This window comes from Acinonyx jubatus, chromosome A2 (genome assembly GCF_027475565.1).
Source record: "Acinonyx jubatus isolate Ajub_Pintada_27869175 chromosome A2, VMU_Ajub_asm_v1.0, whole genome shotgun sequence".
Lineage (NCBI taxonomy): Eukaryota > Metazoa > Chordata > Mammalia > Carnivora > Felidae > Acinonyx > Acinonyx jubatus.
This window is the reverse complement of record NC_069383.1, coordinates 164,265,693-164,284,660: the sequence shown is the minus strand read 5'-3', so window position 1 is coordinate 164,284,660 and position 18,968 is coordinate 164,265,693. Positions and strand designations below refer to the sequence as shown.

At 67.0% G+C, this 18,968-nt stretch overlaps 1 protein-coding gene across 8 annotated transcripts in view; it reads left to right on the top strand.

Annotated features, from left to right (window-relative positions):
- Window positions 1-18,968, top strand: part of DOT1L (DOT1 like histone lysine methyltransferase) — a 64,060-nt gene that overhangs the window by 33,037 nt on the left and 12,055 nt on the right. For 6 of the 8 annotated variants that reach the window (XR_008297369.1, XM_053220178.1, XM_053220177.1 and 3 more), the window contains 15 exons: window positions 4,688-4,743; window positions 6,811-6,890; window positions 10,585-10,653; window positions 11,287-11,393; window positions 11,670-11,711; window positions 12,586-12,696; window positions 12,843-13,077; window positions 13,480-13,593; window positions 14,222-14,313; window positions 14,632-14,733; window positions 14,999-15,136; window positions 15,829-15,954; window positions 16,965-17,446; window positions 17,637-17,772; window positions 18,142-18,288. Coding sequence is in view for 7 of the 8 variants with exons in the window: in XM_053220178.1 (XP_053076153.1) it covers window positions 4,688-4,743; window positions 6,811-6,890; window positions 10,585-10,653; window positions 11,287-11,393; window positions 11,670-11,711; window positions 12,586-12,696; window positions 12,843-13,077; window positions 13,480-13,593; window positions 14,222-14,313; window positions 14,632-14,733; window positions 14,999-15,136; window positions 15,829-15,954; window positions 16,965-17,446; window positions 17,637-17,772; window positions 18,142-18,288 (2,037 nt within the window). In the remaining variant the exon portion in view is untranslated. Of the gene's footprint in view, window positions 1-4,318; window positions 4,394-4,687; window positions 4,744-6,810; window positions 6,891-10,584; window positions 10,654-11,286; window positions 11,394-11,669; window positions 11,712-12,585; window positions 12,697-12,842; window positions 13,078-13,479; window positions 13,594-14,221; window positions 14,314-14,631; window positions 14,734-14,998; window positions 15,137-15,828; window positions 15,955-16,964; window positions 17,447-17,636; window positions 17,773-18,141; window positions 18,289-18,968 lie in introns of all 8 variants that reach the window. The other 2 variants (XM_053220179.1, XM_053220181.1) reach the window with 2 other exon arrangements.

Sequence of the window (18,968 nt, the reverse complement as noted above, 5' to 3'; positions counted from 1 at the left end):
CCTGTGCTCTTTCTTTGGCCCGTTGATGTGGTGAGCGGAGCCAGCCCTCCCGCCAGGGTGGATCCCACTCGGTCGTGGCGCGCGGTCGTTTCCACACGCTGTGTCGGATTTCCGGGGCGTTCCCGTGTCCTTGAGAGATACCGACCCATTTTCCTTCCTGTGGAACATCTTTGGTTCTGGTGTCAGGGTGCGGCCGGCCTCGTAGTGGGGAGGTGCCCTTCTGCTCCTTTTGGGCCAGGACTTGCCCATCCTGTCTCCTGGTGGGATTTCTTCCGGAGTTTTCTCCCCTCCGTGAAAGGCGAGCAGTCCAGCCTTCCTCCTGTGCCCCTGTGTCTGAGGTCCCCTGGTGTTTGCTATCCGGGCTGAGTGCGCAGTGGGTCCAGTGGGTTTGTTTCCAGGGAACTTCTTCCCGCACGGTCCCCGTATCTGCTGTTGACGCTGGCTGTATTCCCAAATGGCTTATCGTTTTCCTAAAGCTGTGACTTCCTAAATTGTTTTATTTCATTTTTGTTTCTTAAGATTTTAGCTTAGAACGCGAACAGGGGAGAGGGACAGAGGGAGAGAGCATCTTAAGGAGGCTCCGCGCTCAGCCTGACACGGGGCCCCGTCCCACGACCCTGGGATCGTGACCTGAGCCAAAACCAAGAGTCGGACGCTCATTGACCGACCTACCAGGTGCCCTGGGTTTTCAAGTTTTCAAACGCTTCCTGTTTCTGGTGACGGGGTCAGGCAGCTGCAGCCCACAGCGTAAAGGTTCCGAGATTTCCCAGAAACGGCTGGTGTTGATCCGCGCACGGCCTCCGGCACTTTGTCCAGAGCCTGGTTTTAGCCTCTGGCGTGTTCCTCACGGCTGGAGTAAGAGACAGGGGTGAGGCTGGGGGCGCTGCGCGCCCCGGGCGGGCCTCTGCTCCCCCCACCTCCCCTCTTCCCTTCCTCCCGTCCCCATCCAGAGTCGGTGGTGCGCCAGAGCCTTGTGGCGCAGTGGTTGGCACGCAGGAGGGGCTCTCGTTCCTCCTGCACTCGGCGGCCCTGTCGGGGCCCCAGCGAAGGGGCTGGGAATGGAATTTGGCTGGAAGGACACTGGGGCACGGCCTCGGGGTGGTGTGTGGACGAGCAGCTGGCCGTGCCCCTGGCGTTGTGTTGCCGGCTCCACGCGGCCCAGCTCCAGCAGGGTGTGGTGGATTTGTGCCGACCGTGAGCGCCCAGATCTGGCGGGAACTTGTGTCCTGGGTCTGGCGAGGCCGGCCTGCCAGCTTTCTGTGGCTTTGACCGGGTGTCCTGGTTGGCGGACGGAGCCCCGCTCCCGTTACTTACGGCCTGAAGAGGAAACAAAGCCAACGGGAGTCTAAAAATAGCCCAGTGTGCTTCTCCGGGCCAAGGCTCCCTGGGCGGCCGCCTCGGTCCCCCTCCCGCCGCCACAGAGGCGCCGCCCAGCCAGGGCTCACCCTGCCAGCCTCGGCACCCCCACCCCCACCCACCCCCGTCCTGCAGCCCAGCAGCTGCCGGCCGCCGGGCCCCCCCGACCCCCCACGCACCCCTCCTGTCAGAGCCGCTCCCCCCCCACCCGTCTGCTTGGCTGCTGTCTGCGCGTCTGTCTGACCTCAGGGCACCCCCTCCGTCCCTTCCGCCTGGGAGGTGCTCTGTCCAGCCCCCGGGGCCCCCATCACACAGTTCACGGTGAGACCCGCCTGCTGTGGGCACCTGGCGGTGGGCCTGGCGCACAGCAGGTGTCATGCGTTGAGAGTCCGGTACCTGGGGGTGCCTGTGGCCTCGTGGAAGTGCCACGTGGGGAAGGTGCCAGAGTCTTTATGGACCGGCCTGTGCCCTCGTGGGCAGGTGTGCCTCTCTAGGAAGTGTGTGGGGGCCTCCCTCTGGGCGCCGGCCGCCCCTCCGGGCCTGTCCGCGTCAGGACGGCCCAGTGCTGCCGGCGGGCATTGCCGTGTGGCCCTCGGGGTGGCTGGGCGCCGTGGTGCCTGCAGCTTCCTCCTTGGCCGGGTCAGCCGGAGCCCCGCGCTGGGCTCACCTCCCCTCTGGTCTTGGTCTGGGTCGATCGAGCTGCTGGCGACCCGGTGCTGCTGAGGGAAAGGATCTGGCCGTCCTGCCGAGCTGCGCTGTGTCCGTCTGTGGGTTGGGCTGCCCCTGGGCAGGTGGGCTGCAGGTTAGCGAACATAGAGTGATGGAGCATGCAGGGCCACCTGACCTTGGGTGGGGGCAAGCTGGGTCTCTCCGTTCTTGGAAGCAGGCTCTTGTCCCCTCACTGGAGACGTGTTCCTCCAGGGGGAACCAGCAGCCTGGGTGGGGTGGGGCTGCGGGGGCCACAGGCGGATCAGTGGTTTCTGGGAAGGGCGGGGAAAGGTGGTCATGGGGACTGAAACCCTCTGCACCTGTGCGTGCCGGGGCCCTCTCACGCGTCTCCCCGTTTCTCTGTAGAAGGAGGTCTCGGGGTCCCCTGGGCAGGGGCGCACGGGAAGGCCACGCACGTCCTTCTGAGCTCTGTTAACTCCGGAGCGCTGGGCCCAGCGGCACGGCCGGCTCAGCTGGTCACTGTGCCCGTCACTGCCCTTGGATGATCGCAGCCTGCCTGTGCCCGGAGAAGGCCTGCAGGGGCTGGGTGGGCAGAGCCTGGACACCGGCTGTTTCCTTGCTTGGAATGTGAGGCCGAAGCTCCACAGTGCTGCTGTGGACGGTGAGCTAGCCTCCGAGGTCAGGGACCCGGCCACGGCAAGAGACACCTGCGGCACCCCTGTCGGTTCCCAGAACCCCACCCTACGGGCAGGGATGTGCCAGGAGGGCCCTCGAGGGTGGGGGTGTTACGGGAGGACCCCCAGGGCTCAGTAGATGGTGGTCCCCAAGCCCCAAGGCTGTGGTTTATACAGAGAGAGGATAGGAAGCAAGATGACCTCCGGGCAAAGGCGTGTGGGGCAGTGGTGGGGACACCGGGCCAAGCTTCCAGAACCCTCTCCCACCGTGTCCCTCAGGATGTGCTTAATTCCCCCAAACCGACACGTGAGGTGTGGTCTCCAGGGGGCGTAGAGACCCAGCGCCCAGGTTCTCACCGGGGGTCGGTCAGCAGGCCCGTCTGCCGGGCTCGGGCAGAGACCCCAGACCCCAGGAGGGGAGCAGGTCCTCGGCGCAAACCTCGTGTCTGCACAGACAGCTCCGGGACACGAGCCCCCCGCCGGCGAGGGTGGTGGGAGCCCCGGAGTCCGGGTCCAGACGCCCCTGAGGGCCGGCCTCGCGAGCCGGCCTCGGGGGAGGGAGGTGTCAGGCCCGTGTGGGCTCTGTCTTGCACAGGACAGCAAGCACTTTGGACTTGAGCCACTCCTGAGGCCCTCAGGGCTCTTCTTGGGAGTGCAGATCCTGAAAGTTCCACAGGTGGGAGGGGGTTCAGAGACAGGACGACTGGGGTGTGGGCAGCCCCCCCAAGGTGCCAGAGCGCGTGAGGGTGGCCGCCCCTTCTCCCCGTCCCCCACGCCGTGCGCTGTCACAGCACATCCACCGCATGCTGCCCTAGGCGGTCTCCTCGCGTGTGCACCGGAAGACGGGCCTGGCTCGGGCCCTGGCTCACGGCCTCATGCCCTGGGGCAGCAGCACGCAGGACCTGCTCTGCTGGGGTCTCTCTTCCGTCCCTTTGTGAGAGCCTGCAGGGCCGGTGCCCCGTTGGGCTGCTGTCTTCACGAGAAGGGTGGGGGTTCCGGGTCACCTCACCGCATGTGTGGGGGTGCAGGTGAGGGCAGTCACCCCCGACCCTCGGCTTCCATGAGCCCCGTCCTGTCCGTGGATGGGCCTGTTCTGGACATTTCACCCATGCGGATTCAGACCCCGTGGGGCCTCTTGCGTCTGGCTCCCTCCCTGAGCGTCGCGTGTTCGGGGTCCGTCCGCGGGGCGGCGGGGGTGGGCGCCTGGCTCCTGCTGGCGTCCGGGGGACCTTCCTGTGTGTGGGGGACACGCTGGTGGACATTTTGGGTGGTTTCCACGGTTTGGCTCTTCTGAATCACTCAGGCTGCCGAGGTCACGCGTGCACAGGATCTTGTGTAGATGTGTGTTTTCCATTGTCCGGCGGGCACCGAGGAGCCGTGATGACTGTCCTTTCAAAGAGCGATACAGTTAGGCTTCTTGGCTTGTGGAACGCCACGGCTGTGGCCGCGTGGGTTGTCACGAACCGGGTGCTCCCGGGCGGACTTGGGCCCGGAGTCGCCATGTCCGTCTGCCGCGCAGGGAGAGCTGGAGGGAAGGTGCCTCGGGGCCCTTGCAGGCGGACAAGCCGGCGCAAGCCTGGGGTCAGATGGACGCCCCGGGGGGTGTTTGTGTGTTGCAGAGAGCAAGCCGTGCGGACGCTGTCACCTGGCGGAGACCTGTGCCCCGGGGCGCTTCCTGAGTGCCTCGCCAGCGGGTGGGAACAGAAGCGGCCGTGCCTCGCGGTCCCGCGGCGTGTCCTCTGGTGTAGCTGGAGCCTCCGGCCCACCGTCTTGTTGTCCTGTGTGTGCCCCGTCCCTGCTCCGGGCCGCTGTGCAGTGACCGACCGTGGGTGGTCCCGTAGCCCCAGGAGCCGCCGTCCCCTCCCCCGTCTCACGTCCTCCCCACTTTAGCGACCGCGCTCATCTCATCCTCTCTCCGAGGGCAGGGCGGGCGGGGCGCGACGCCCAGGGAGGCCCCACCAGCCTCGCTCCTGTTCTCTTCCTTCCAGCTGGAAAGAGGCGACTTCCTCTCGGAGGAGTGGAGAGAGCGGATTGCCAACACAAGGTAGGGTCCGGCCCGGGCAGGTGCCCCAGGGGAGGGTGGGTCCGTGGCCATGGGGCACGAGCTGTCTTTCTCTCCCGGCCCCTCACCTACAGCAGAGGGGGGCGGGTGGGGGTGGGGAGGTGGCCGGGCCCCGGCTCCCACTGCCCATCCCCCGCCCCCGGCCCGGCCAGCCGTGGGGCTGGCTGTCCGCACCCCTGACCCCTGAGGGTGGCCGGCTGGGACGCTGCGGCGTTGCCCACGGGCCTGCCCTGGGCCCGACACGGGTCGGCGGCCCCTTCTCTGGCCTCCAGCGTGTGGGTCTCCCCGGACACAAGTCAGCCTTGCCCGCAGCAGCCCCTGTCTGGGGGACCTGGCAGCGTGGCCTCTCTCTGCCTTTCCTGCAGGCTTACCGCCTGCCGCCCTGTGTTCCCCATCGTCTGAGCCTGGGGGCAGGTAGAAGGCGGGGGGGTGGGGGGGGGCGGCTCTTTGCAGAGTGTGTCCCTTTGTGGCGCTCCTGTGACAGGTCCCCCATCTGTGCTGGGTCCACCCTGGTCTCCCTGCCAGCCCGGTCTTCCCTCTTTTCCTGAGCCCCTTGTGCTGACCCCATGAGCGTCCCCATCGGTAGGGATGTGAGGTCTCTCCAGTGGAGAGGAAGCCCCATCCTCACCGAGAGCTGGCTAGCAGCATCCAGGCCCAGGGGTCCGGTCTCTGGTTGCGCTGGCGATGTGAGAGCTCATGGCGAGCACACCGCCCCCCTGGGCCTCGCCGCCCCTGGTCCTGTGGGAGAGCAGGACGGGCCTTGGGCCCGGAGAGCATCACCTGACGTGCCCCAGGCGCTCTGCTTCTGGGCCCCCTCCCCAGCAGCCCCCTTATCGTTAGGGCGTCTGCCCCTGCTTTGCCTGGCCTCAGTGAGCTTCTGGTGGCTTCCGAGACATGAGAGGGTGGCTGCCTTCAGAGCACCCTTCTTCGGTCAGGGCTTATCGCACCCAGCTCTCTCGTCGGGGCTCGGTCTCTCAGCCCCCAGGGACGCCTGTGCCCCGGCCTAAAGTCCCACCCGCCCTCCTTCCACGCGGCGCTGTGGGGGGAGCACACTGGGCGCTTCTGCGTCTCTAACGCCTGTTGGGTGCGCTGTCTGTTCTCGCCCTGCTCAGGCTCCCCAGGACCATTCTGTTACTGGGTGCAGTGACGGTTTCCGGGATTTTTTTTTTTTTTTTTTTTAATATTTATTTTTCGGGAGAGCGTAAGCAGGGGAGGGGCAGAGAGAGGGGGACAGAGCTGTCAGCACAGAGCCCGACGCGGGGCTCATGAACTGTGAGATCATGACCTGAGCCAAAGTCAGACGCTAAACCGACTGAGCCACACAGGCGCCCCAGGTTTCCAGGCTTTTTAATTTTAAACTATCAAGACTTAAATGGAGCAGCGAGGGGACGGCCATCGGCCCTCTCTCTGTCTTCCGTCACGTTCCGGTGAGGAGGTAAATAAACTCCCTGTCCGCAGTTCTGACGGCTGTGCCCAGTTCTCGCTGTGGCGTAGTTTTTACCTGGAGGCCCTTAGGTGGGGAGACAGGAGCCACACGACCGTGCACAGAGCCGGGTTACTCGTGGGCTCAGATGAGCCAGCGGCGTGCTGCTCGTAGAGCGCGGCCGTCAGAGTTCCTCTTGTGGGCGAGAGCCGGGCCTGGGCGGGCGTGGGGCGGCGTGTCCGGGCCAGGCACGAGGGAGAACGGAGAAGGGACGAGCCACACCCTCCCTGGGGACGACTTCGCTTCTGGTCCCACGGGTCCTCTCCTGCTGCCGCGGTGTCCTCACGTCTCTGTCCCCAGGGGACATCTCTGCGGTCCTGTTTCGGCCCCAGGGGCCTCCTCCCGGCGAGCAGGTGTCCACCTTTCCTCCAGGGAAGCGGGCAGCCTGGTTGTCGAGCCAGCAGCAAGCCGGGCTCAGCGTCCTGGCCCGCGGGCCCCGGTCGCACCCCCTTTCCCCCCCGGGCTGGGGCGCTGGCGGAGGAGGCCGTGGCATGGTATGCCCCGGAGTGCTGTGCGCGTGCGCGGATGGAGCCTTCGTTGTACTCAACTGGAATATTATTTTGCAGTGTTATATTTGTGAATAACTTTGCCTTTGGTCCTGAGGTGGATCACCAGCTGAAGGAGCGGTTTGCGAACATGAAGGAAGGTAACGCGCTCCCCGTAACCCTGCCCTGCGTCGCCCCGCGCCCGGTCTGTCTGTGGATCTGGCACCGGTTGTGGGGCTTGGAGCCCTTGCCCGTGTCCGTCAGCCTCGGGAGCGGCGTTCCGCTGATGGGACCCGGGTGGGCGGCCAGACTGACGAGCGGGCCCCAGGCCGTGCGGTTACGTTCCCGTTTCGCGTAGACACCGAATGACTTCTCTGTGCAAGGACGTCCCCGCTTCTGCTGCAGGATCGCTCGGTCCGTGCCTGAAACTCAGATTTGACTGGCGTCCCCATTTTATCTGCTGGCCCTAACCTGGGGGTGGTGAGGGCACCGGGGCCGTCCAGACTGGCCCCTTTGCTCTTCCTGGGTTTTCCCTGTGTCTGGGCCCATCGCCGCCCGGCCGCCTCCGCCTTCCGTTCCCGGGGTGGGGAGGAGGGACGGCCCCTTCGCTGTGTGTGAGGCTCTGACTCGCGGCCACAGCTGCTCGGCACGGCTGTGGGGGGGGGGGGGGGGGCAGCGGAGGAGCCTGGGAGCCCGCACTCTTGTTCTCAAGCCAGACGTGCGCCTAGGGTCGTGTTTCCCTCGTGCCTGTGAAGGCTTCTCGGTTTGCAGCTGTGTTGGTGCTTTGGTGACGTGTGAGGCCCTCCACTGTGTCCGGCCTGAGCCGCCTGGGGAAGAGTGTGTGTTTTCTAAATCTCGGCAAGCTGAGAGTCAAGGCCGCGTGCCGAGGTGCAGCCTCTTGGCAGCCTCATGGCCACTTCATGGCCTGGCACAGCCAGCCGCTCCCTCTGGGGGAGCACCTGGGAACGGCCGTCCTGAGTGGCGGCCCAAGGTGCCTGTGCCATGGGGCCGCCCCCCCCCCCCCCCCCTCCCCGCACACCCTCTGTGGCTGTGGGACGAGGGGAGGAGGCTCCCTCCGGCTCTTGGCTTCTGGCCCCGGGAGTGGGGTCAGGGCCCGCTCAGGCCCCAGGTGGCCCAGGTTAGGTGTCTCCTCTCCCTTCGCCGTGCCAGGGGTTTCCTGGTGTGCTTGGAATGTCAGACAGACGAGAACATCCCGTGTAGAATCTTCTCAGTAGGTGGGAGTCAGCTAGTTTGTTTGGATACCAACTCGGCCTTTGTAAGTGCCGGTGGGCCACACAGCATGTTGTGCTCGGACTCGGAGCGTGGGAGAGAGAACCCGGCAAGCTCCCGGAGGGAGGTAGAAACGCCAGCACACTTGTGGGCTGTAGGTTGCCCTGGGCACCCCGTGGGCCACGGCGGGTCCTCCTGTCTGTCTCCGTGGACGGGGGCCATGCCGCCTGGCCGTTTGCTCTCCTCGGTGTGCAGCCTCCTGCCTGTTTCTCATCCGTCCTCACTGACCCAAGAGTCGAGGTCATACCTGTTTCTCCCCGTGGAGAAAGTCCAGTCAGTTGGGCCGAGCCCTGTGACACGCTGAGCCCCGCGTCCTTGGCCGTCGTGCACGGTGTTTCAGGAGAGAGGAGCCCACCGCTCGTGGGTCCGGTCTGCAGCCAAGTGCTCAGACCCTAGCTCGGGACTCCCCTCCCCACAAGCGCCCAGGGTGCACGGCGGCCGGGCTCCGGGTGGGGGCCAGGGGCTGCTGCTGTCCTCGTTAGAGCTCTCACCTCAGGCGCTCGTCCTTCTCCGGGTCCTCTGGGCATGAGCACGACTGGCCTGCGGGCGCCCGGTGGGGTGTGCCCTGGTGGGGGAAGTGGGCCGTGAGCTGTGGCTGTACCGTGAGGTTGTGTATGCCGTCCTCACGCTGTTGGCCCCCCGGGGCCTGGACGGGAAGCCCCAGGAAGTGCCCTCATTCTTAGCCGGTCACTGCAGTTCCTAAAGCTACAAGAACTTTCTAGACTCCTAGATGGCCTGCATGTGACCTCAGTGCTCCCAGCCAGGGAGTGGCACCTTCCCTGCCTCTCCCACCTGGGTCCTGTCCCTAGCTGTAAGAAGGCCCCGGGTACCCTCCTCACCCCTGTTGTTAGAGAGGAACGGGATTGGGTCCCCTGTGTCTCGTGATAGAAGGTTTTGAGCTCGTGAGAGGGTCGCTCTGCGTAGACACAGGCGGTTGCCGGCTGTCTTCAGCACCGACGGCCATGGGTCGTGCACACATGTGTCTCTTGGTCATTTTGGAAGAGTGAGCGGTGGCTGTCCCAGGGTAGGGACCGAGCCATGCACCTGCCCCGGGACGGACCGGGGAGCCCCTCCGCCTGCTGCCCGCCCGAGAGCTTGCCTTCCCGCTGCCCTGCCCTGGCCAGGGGCCTCGCGGGCTTTGGCTCCAACACATCTCCTCCCTGCCCGTCGGGGATGCCTGCCGGGCACTCGGGCTCGCCGTCCTGCGCGGCATTGCTCTCCGGGTCTCTGCATCGTGCTTTCCCGTGGGAGGGCTGCCTGCCTAGCCCTGCGGTCCCAGCTGCCGGCCGTGACCTCCTCCCGGGCCCTCGCGGCACCGGCTGTTGCCGAGTAGGCAGCGCGGGGTGCCGGGCTCCTAGCGGGAGCGCCCGTGGACCCGGCGTTTATCCCGCTTGGCACCACGCTCTCAGAGGCGCCCTGGGTTCCCAGCGTCCCACGGGGCTCTGTTCAGTCCCTGGCTGCGAGACCTCTGATGCGACCCCGTGCGCTCTGTGAGCTCTGGCTCATGCCCTGGCACGACACGTCCGCCCCCTGACTTTGCCCCTGGCCCGGCGCTGGGCCCGTCACCCCCTGCTCCCAGGGGGCCGGTTCTCAGGACCGGGTGGGGCAGTGGGTGCTCCCGGCGCCGGGGGTCATGGCGGGCTGGCGTGTTTGTGTCCGTGTGCGTCTGTGTGCGTGTGTCGAACTGCACTCAAAGGGAGTTTTCCAATTGATTGATTCGTTGATAGAGAGGAGGGAGGGTGCACAAGCAGGGGAGGGGCAGAGAGAGAATCCCCAGCAGGCTCTGTGCTGTCAGCGCGGAGCTTGACGAGGGGCTCAGTCCCACGAACCGTGAGATCATAACCTTAGCCAAAAATCAAGAGTCGGAGCTCAGCCCACCGACCACCCAGGTGCCCCGGGACTTTTCCAATTTGAACGTGACCTTATTGTTTTCCTCGACTTCTCCGACTGGCTCTTTTTTCCCTCATACGGAGAAGCGTGGCTTCTGGGAGCGCGTGTGTTTGTTCGCGGTGTTTGTCACGCACGCGCCGCGGACTCCTTCCTGAGCCCACGGATTCCTCTGTGAGTCCTCTCTCCTTAGAACTCCGCACACTGGGGATGATGCGGCCCGTGTGGCTGCCCCGCCGACGCGGCCCGGTGCTGCTTTGGGGGCTCTACGGCTTTGCCTTGGCTGTCGATTGCGGGACGCGCCCCACAAGCACGCAGACCGTGGCGGGGGGGGGCGGGGGGGAGCGTGCCAAGTCACCGTCCTCACTCCCGCCCGGTCTGTCCTCACAGATGGGTGAGCCCCCAGCTGGGACCTTTGGGTCCGAGGTCAGCACCGTGGGGCCTTGGACCGTTGTCACAGGAGAGCAGCTGGCGGGACAGAGTTAAGCTGGGAGGCGGCACCTGGTCCTGCTCTTCCTCGTAGGAGGCGGACGGGACTCCGTCCTGCTGCTGTGCACGCGGTCACTGTCCCCGCTCCTCCTGCGGCTTCCCCTTAACTCCCCTGACGTCTGTCTCCCTCTCATTTGTGTGCGTGCAGGTGCTTCCCCACGAACGGCAGTAACTAGGTTTGTGTTTCAGGCGGCAGAATTGTGTCCTCGAAGCCCTTTGCGCCTCTGAACTTCAGAATAAACAGCAGAAACTTGAGCGGTAAGAAGTTCTTGGTTGCTGAAGTATTAAGATCTGTGATTTCCGGCATCTGGCTGTGTCAGCATAGGGTCTGTCCCCCGGCGCTGCTCACGTCGGGGCAGACCGCCCCCTGGGGGGCATTCCTCCCCTGCCCGGCCCCCGCCCCCACCCCATGCCAGGACTGCCCTGGTTGCGATGACCACAGACGTCCCCAGACCTGCCCTGTGTCCCCTGGGGGCAGAGTGGCCCCAGGTGGGTGTCGAAGGCGGGACAGGTCAGGAGAACTCAGGGAGGGGTCTGTCACCGAGGTGGCTGTCCTGCATAGCATGGGCTGCACCTCAGGCCCCTGGGCCAGGCCACATGGGCCCCGGGGCTCATGACCTCTTGTGTGCCGCTGGGGGCTCCTGTGGCCACGTTGCTTTTCAGTCGCCCTCTAAGTGGTCTCCAACCCCACGGGGGCTTGTCGCCATTCTCCTTGGACAAGCCCCTCGGGGGAGTGGGAGTGATGCGAGCACCTCGCCTGGCCTCCCACCTGTCTCTTGTGAGGAGGGAGGGGGTCCCCACAAAACCGCGCAGAGCCTGCCCCACCCACACACACACCCCGCTCACCCCTCGGGCGCAGGAGGGGCCCTAACCGCAGCCCTTTGTGCGCAGACATCGGCACCATCATGCGCGTCGTGGAGCTCTCGCCCCTGAAGGGCTCTGTGTCCTGGACGGGGAAGCCGGTCTCCTACTACCTGCACACCATCGACCGCACCATAGTGAGTGCCCCACACGTGCGGGGTGGGGGGGCCCGGCGCTCTCCACGGCCCCAGCCCTCGTGTGGGGCGGGCCTTGTCCCGGGTGGCTCGTGACAGGGTCGGGCCCCACACGCTGGGAGCCCGGATCGGGTCGGCCCCCACAGACGTCCGCCTGGGGGACTCTGCGCCACCCTCCCGAGAGCGCCCGCTGGCCGTGCCTCCGGGACGTTGCTTTCGTCCTGAAAGGGTCGGGGCTGACTTCTAATAAGAGTTTTCCTTTCCTTTTTGTATTTTTAGCTTGAAAACTATTTTTCTAGTCTGAAAAACCCAAAACTCAGGGTAAGTCTGTGTTCTTCCCTCGCCTGAACAGCGTGTGTGCGCTGCCTGTTGGGGTGTGCGGGTTGCAAGTGGCCACACACGCGCAGGTGCTGGTCTGTGTGACGGGGTCTGGGTCACGGCCCTGCCCGCGCACACCCGCCTCGTCCTTAACGGCCGAAGCTGGGCCACGGTTCTTATGCGCGGTTCGGCAGCGGGTTGAGCGGGTCTCTGAAGTGGGCTTTGGTGACGCGGGCATTTGTGCTGAAGGGCGGCGAGCGGCCCTCGTGCTGTCCCGGCGTGAGTCGCCATCCGAGGGCAGAGCGGCCGCCCCCGCAGCGGGGCGCCAGCCTGGGTCCTGACTGCGCCGGCCGCCTGGTTCCTGCATTCCTCCCAGTGCTCACGTCCTCCCCGCTGCGGCCTCGTGGCCGCTGTCCGTTTGTTCCGTACGTCTGTCCGAGAGCTTTTCTTTCTTTCTGGAGACTCAGACAAGTCCGTGTGCAAGAGAGGCCTGTCAGACGGCCAGCTCCTGCCACCTGGGGCCCCGTGTCCTTCCCACCGTAGCCGGGCACCTGTGCCCACAGCCCTGCAGCTGCCGGCCCGCCCGGGTGTTGCCGGGAGCCCAGGCCGGCGGCAGCGTCTGCCCTCGGGCACAGGCCTCTCTCGGTGTGGCGGTGTGGCAAAGCTCGCCGCCCACGGGAGGGACAGGACGGTCGGGCGGCTCCTCTGCCCCACGGTCCACACGGTCTGCCTAGAGGGTGGCGGGGGGAGGTGGGGCTGCACTCTCGGGCTCCGCTGTGCCTCGGTTTCCCCGCCTGTGCTGGTGGCGCACCGCGAGCCGTGCAGGAGGGCCCGGCCGAGCCCGCGCATCCGCAAACGCCCACCGCTTGCTTTCCAGGAGGAGCAAGAGGCGGCTCGGCGCCGGCAGCAGCGAGAGAACAAGAGCAACACGACCACTCCCACCAAGGTGCCCGAGAGCAAAGCTGCCGTGGCCGCGGACACCCCCGTGGTGAGCGCTCACCGCACGCCCTGCACCCGGGCCCCCCCCTCCCCCCAGTGCTCCGTGGAGGGCGGCTCCCGTGACTTACCGGGAACGCGCGTCCCCGACAAGGGGCATCGCGTCCCCTTGACGTCCCGCCGCCCGCTGTCCGCTAGGATTCCGGTGCCGAGGAAGAGAAGGCTGGGACGACCGCCATCAAAAAGCCGTCCCCCTCCAAAGCCCGGAAGAAGAAGCTGAACAAGAAGGGGCGGAAAATGGCCGGCAGGAAGCGCGGGCGCCCCAAGAAGATGAGCGCTGCCAACCCCGAGCGCAAGCCCCGGAAGAGCCAAACTGCACTGGACCTCCTGCACGCCCCGGCCTCGTCGCAGACGGCGGCGCCCTCGCCACAGGGTGAGTCGGCCGCGAGCGGGCCCACAGCCCCCCTCACCTCTCCACCTCGGGGCTCAGGCCGCGGTGACGGCTCGTGCGCCGAGTGGCTCGGTGCCGCAGACGCACTGGGGCGTCCCCCGGGCCTGTCTACGCCCGGGCGCCCCGCCCCGGAGCGGGTCCCGCTCCGGGCCTTGCCAGCACCCTGCCGACCCAGGCTCTGGTGAAGAGCTGGGATTTCTTCGGTCGCAAGGGGACGCGTCTCTGCTTCCGGAACTGCCGGGATGTCGTGTCTGCCAGCGAGCGTCCTTGGCCGACCGCGTTCGGTCGTGTCTTTACAAAGACCTGGCAGTTCCGTGGAACGGACTGGCCGGGCCCCGGGAGCGTCAGTCTGCCGCTGACGCGTGAACCTGCTTCTCCCCGCAGATGCGTACAGGTCACCTCATAGCCCCTTCTATCAGCTACCTCCCTGCGTGCAGCGGCACGCCCCCGACCGGCCGCTGCTGGCAGCCACCCCGCCCGCACTGCAGAAGCTGCTAGGTGAGCCACGGCCTGGCCCGCAGGCCCCCACGCTGGGCGCCCCGGGCCTCAGGCTCAGTGCCGCCAGGTGGCACCTGGGCCTTGGGTCGGCCCGGCCCCCTGGTCGCCTGAGGTCGGGGCTCCACCCCAGGGCATGTGGGGCCATTTCTGGGGGGGCGTCTGTGGCTGTCTGGACTGCGGTGCTTCTGGTATCGAGGGGGCGGGGCCCAGGGTGCCGCGCGGTGCTCCCCAGAGAACAGTCCGGGCCGTATCTACGGCAGTGGGTGGGGGAGGCCCCGTGTACGCACGCGCTCACGATGTTAGGCCGGGTAGACCTGTTGCTCGTCTAAACATCAGGCGAAGGAAGCCCCTTCCGTGCTTCGGGCGTCGCCGGTTCCCTCGGTTCAACATGAGTAGCCCGCGTTTACCAAAAAACCGGCAGATTCAGTAACACGGCCTCGCGGGGCGGGCGACACCGGGGAGCGGTGGCAGGAGCCACGAGGGGCTCCAGGGGGCACCGAGGGCCCTGGCCTGATGGCAGGAGGTGACCTCCAGCAGCCTCTGGGGACGGCGGCCACGCCCTCCCACACCGGTTTCTGAAGGGCCCCACGGGTCACGTCTGCAGCGAAGTCATCTCGCTTCCTCCTAGAATCCTTCAAGGTTCAGTACCTGCAGTTCTTGGCCTACACCAAGACCGCCCAGTACAAGGCCAGCCTTCAGCAGCTGCTGGACCAGGAGAAGGTGAGCCCTGCCCTGGGCACCCTCACGGAGGAGCGGTTCTGCCCCCTGGGTCCCGAACGCTGCCGGGCTGTCCTGGGCCCGGAGGCATAACCCGGCGGGGGCTCCCACGCCGTAGGAGCAGTGACGGTCCCCGCAGGCCCAGTCACCTGCCCCTGCAGGGTCTGGAGAGGCTGCGGGACGTTGCTCCTCACCGAGCAGCGATGCTCTCAACCACTGAGATGGGCCAAGGGTCGTCGGCCTTCTGGGCCGGGGCATGTCCCGCCGTGGGAAGGGGCGTGGGGGGACGGGGCCTCCCGTCACCGTGCTGCGCCCCTGCAGGAGAAGAACGCCCGGCTGCTGGGGGCCGCACAGCAGCTGTTTGGCCACTGCCAGGCCCAGAAAGAGGAGATCAAGAGGCTCTTCCAGCAGAAACTGGATGAGGTAGGGGTGCCGAGACCGCATCACCACCCTGGGCGGGCAGCGTGCGGGCCAGGGCACGGCCCGGGGAGTGGAGATCTGGAAGGATCTTTTCCTTCCTGGGGTTTTGACCTTTCACCTGTTCTGACGGCGGGTTCCGGAACGTGGGAGGGCCCCTTTCCCCTTTCCCGGGCGGCCGCCCCCCGGCCCCCTCCTTACCGGCCCCACCCCTTGCCCGCCATGGCGCACCCCCGCATGAAAGCCCACCCGTGCTATCGTGTGTCCACAGCTGGGGGTGAAGGCGCTGACCTACAACGACCTGATTCAGGCGCAGAAGGAGATCTCAGCCCATAACCAGCAGCTGAGGGAGCAGACGGAGCAGCTGCAGGAGGACAACAGGGAGCTGAGGAGCCAGAGCCTGCAGCTGGTGGGCGGGGGGCGGCCTTCTGGGGCACACGGGGTGGGGAGAGGGGCGGCGGAGGGGGCACATGGGGCGGGGGGGGGGGGGTGGTGGCCTGGAAACGGTCATTCTGTGTGCACCCTGGACAGGCAGGATGACAGGGTGCTCGTGGGGCCCGACGTCCTTCCCGAGGATGGGTTTCCCAGGCCCCCCCTCACCCGACTCCAGTCCGGCTCATTCTGGGAGCACTGAGGTCCCTTCCTGGGCTCTCAAAGGACGTGGGAGCCGGCGGGGCCCAGGGCTCTGCCAAAGGCCCTGACGCTTTCACCAGACGTGGCTTTGTAGGTGGCCCAGGCTTTCGCGTTTCTGCCACCCATGCTGGGCTCCCGAATGCGCCCCTAGGGCTAGGGCGCAGGTCTCTCGGGACCTCGCTCCCACGGGGCCCAGGGCACGTTGCTGGACGGGCAGAGCGCCACTTCTCACGGGGCCTCCCCATTCGGTCCCGAGGACCCTCATCTTGTCCCCCTTGGGTGTTCCTACAGGGGACCCCGGTCTCCCCCTTGGGCTGCCTTCTCAGCCTCACCTTCCCTTAGCGGGTCCCTTCTCTGGGCCTGCAGGCCCTCAGGGACACCTGTCCGGTGTCTGCCCTGTGCCGGGCGGACCTGCGCCCACCCCGCCCTCCCCGCGGGCTCACGACTGCGGCCTCCCCGTCCCCGCAGCTCAAGGCTCGGTGTGAGGAGTTGAAACTGGACTGGTCCACGCTGTCGCTGGAGAACCTGCTGAAGGAGAAGCAGGCCCTGAGGAGCCAGATCTCCGAGAAGCAGAGGCACTGCCTGGAGCTGCAGGTGGGGGCCCCTCTGGGCTTTGACGCATCACGAACGCGGGAAGTGCCCCCCCACCAGCCCCCCGAAACCACCCTGCTCCCGAGGACAGGATATGGGTTGTGTTGCTGCGGTGACGGCGGCCCTGATGCCCCATCTTGGCCCGCGGCGGTGGCGGGGGGGGGGGGGGGGGGTGGGTGGGGAGGCGCCGGGCTTGGCGTCCGAGGGGCCCCACTTGCTCCCGGGGCGGCTCGGCTTCCATTAGAAACCTGGGGTTCCCTCGGCGCCCCTACCCACCTGGGGGTGGGTGCCGAAGCGGCCCCCGGGGAGGGCAGTGCTCGCGCACCCCGCCGCAGAGCTTGCGCTGCTCGCTGAGGACGGTGACGTGTGTGTCCAGGTCAGCGGGGACACAGGGCGAGAAGGAAGGGGGAGCAGAGGGGCCCGCGTGTCCTCACGTTCCTCGGCTGCTGGCTGACCGGGTGACCCCCACGACCAGTTGTGCTCTCTGAAGGGTCGTGGCCCAGGCGTCCCCTCCTGCTGAGCCAGCAGCACGTGGCACAGAGAAGAGGCCTGCCGACCCTGTCGGCCGGGCCGGGCCCTGTTTCCACAGACACACCAGCAGGAGGAGCTGCTGGGCGCTGACCCTTCCGCGTAGTAAAGAACGAGGTGCTTTCCTTACGGGAAAAGAACCGAGAGGCCTCAGAGGGGGCGTCTCGTGTCCCCAGTGACCGAGAGGGAGCGCGGTGGGAGGGCTCCTTGCGGACGGAGCGCCCGTAGCCGCCTTCACAGACGGGGCCGCCCCGTCCCGTCCCCTTTCCCACAAGTGCGCGTCGGCAGAGCTGCTCTGGACGCCCCGGAGCCTCTCGACCCGTGCGGGGTGGCCGGCGGCGCTGGCCTCTCCGTCACCCACAGAGCCGGCCCGCGGCCTTCCCGCCTTCCCGGGCCCGTCCCTCGGGTGCCTTGCTGGCCGCGGCCCGGCCGGCCGGTCCCCAGGCCGGTGGCGGCGGCAGGCCTGACCCCCCCTCCCCTTGCAGATCAGCATCGTGGAGCTGGAGAAGAGCCAGCGGCAGCAAGAGCTTCTGCAGCTCAAGTCCTGCGTGCCGCCCGACGACGCCCTGTCAGCGCACCTGCGCGGGAAAGGCGCCCTGGGCCGGGAGCCGGAGGCGGACCCCGGCCGGCTGCACCTCGACCTGGACTGCCCTAGGTTCTCCCTGCCGCACTTCAGCGCCAGCCCGGAACTCTCCATGAACGGCCACGCGGCCAGCTACGAGCTCTGCGGTGCGCTGAGCCGGCCCCCGTCCAAGCAGAACACCCCCCAGTACCTGGCCTCCCCGCTGGACCAGGAGGTGGTGCCCTGCACCCCCAGCCACGGCAGCCGGCCAAGGCTCGAGAAGGTGTCTGGCCTGGCCTTGCCGGACTACACCAGGCTGTCCCCGGCCAAGCTGGTGCTGAGGCGGCACCTCAGCCAGGACCACGCGGCCGGCGGCAAGACGGCAGCCGGGGAGCTGCACCCGCGGTGAGTCTGCGCGTGGCACGCGCCAGCCCTGCTCTGGTGCCCTGGGGCCACCTTGGGGTTCTTAGGGTGAGACCGCAGAGGTTCAGAAGAGAGTCGGGGCGTTTGCTGGGCCCGGGATGCCAGCTCTGGGTGCAAAACCCCGGCTCTGGCGGCTCCCCGGAGAACGAACCAGAGATGCGTCTTCTTCCAGAGCCGAGCACGCCAAGGAGAACGGCCTTCCGTACCAGAGCCCGGGCATCGCCAACGGCATCAAGCTGAGCCCTCAGGACCCCCGGCCCTCATCCCCCGTGGCCTTACAGATGACAGGGGAGAGGGGCAGCGAGAAGGTGAGGGCGGGGCGCTCGGCAGGCATCCTGGGCCACGCCAGGCTTCGGGGGGGCCGGGGGTGAGCCTGGAAACGGTGCTGAGCCCCTGCGGGAGGCTGTTGCCCGCAGGCTCGAGGAGGAGGGCGGTGGTTTCGTTCGTGAGCGGAAGGCGGCAGGTGTGAGGGGCAGCGTGTGGGTCACGGCGTGGGGACCTGAGGTTGGGGGGAGGCGGGACCCTGAATTTCGGGAGGAGCCGTGGGGGGGGGGGGGTTTACTGGGACAAGGGGCCTTCTCCTGTGGCGGGAGGTCCCCGTGTCCTTCCGGTGGTGCTCGCGGCCCTGCGTTAGCGGTCAGCGGGAGCAAGGAGGGTGTGGCCGTGTGTGTCTGCAGGGTTTGAAGGAGCGTGCCTATGCCAGCAGCGGGGAGGCCATCACCAGCCTGCCCGTCAGCATCCCGCTCAGCACCGTGCAGCCCAGCAAGCTGCCCGTCAGCATCCCTCTGGCCAGCGTGGTGCTGCCCAGCCGTGCCGAGAAAGTGGTGAGTGGACGCCGGGCGGGGAAGGCGCCGGCCACCTGCTCTCGCAGGCCCGGGCCCTCGTGCTGCAGGGGTGTGGTGTGTAGGCAGAGGGGGTCTCGTTTTATTTTTTCCCGCAAGGCCTGGTAGTTCCCTTTTGTGAGCTTGCGCGCTGGTACGTTCGGAGCAGACCGCCCTGCTCCGGGGCATTGGAACGCCCAGATTCCGGGGCTCCTCACGGTGACGTTTTCCCGTGTTTGTTTCAGGTCTGTTTCTGTAAAAGGGGGCGCGCGCGGGTGGAGAGGGACTAAAAGTCTGGATTCGGTACAGGCGTGCAGCCCGTCTCCCCTCCTGCTGGCTCACCTTTGGCCCTCCCGCCTCACGTGTGTGCCCCCCCGCGAGTGGCAGAAATGGCAAAGTCTCGTGTGATGCGGGCCTTACTTTGTGTTAACTGAGACACGAGTCACGGACGGCCCACCCACGTACAGCATACTTTAGTGGTTTTAATACGTTCAGTTATGCAGCCGTACCCGTTCACAGGTTCATTCACACAGGTGGACTCCCACCCCGTGTGGCGTCTGGTGTCGGGTTCCCTCCCCGAGCGTCGCGTGTTTGGGGTCCGTCCGCGGGGCGGCGGGGGTGGGCGCCTCGCTCCTGCTGGCGGCCGAGGGACATGTGCGTGTGTGGAGGGCCACGCTGGCTTC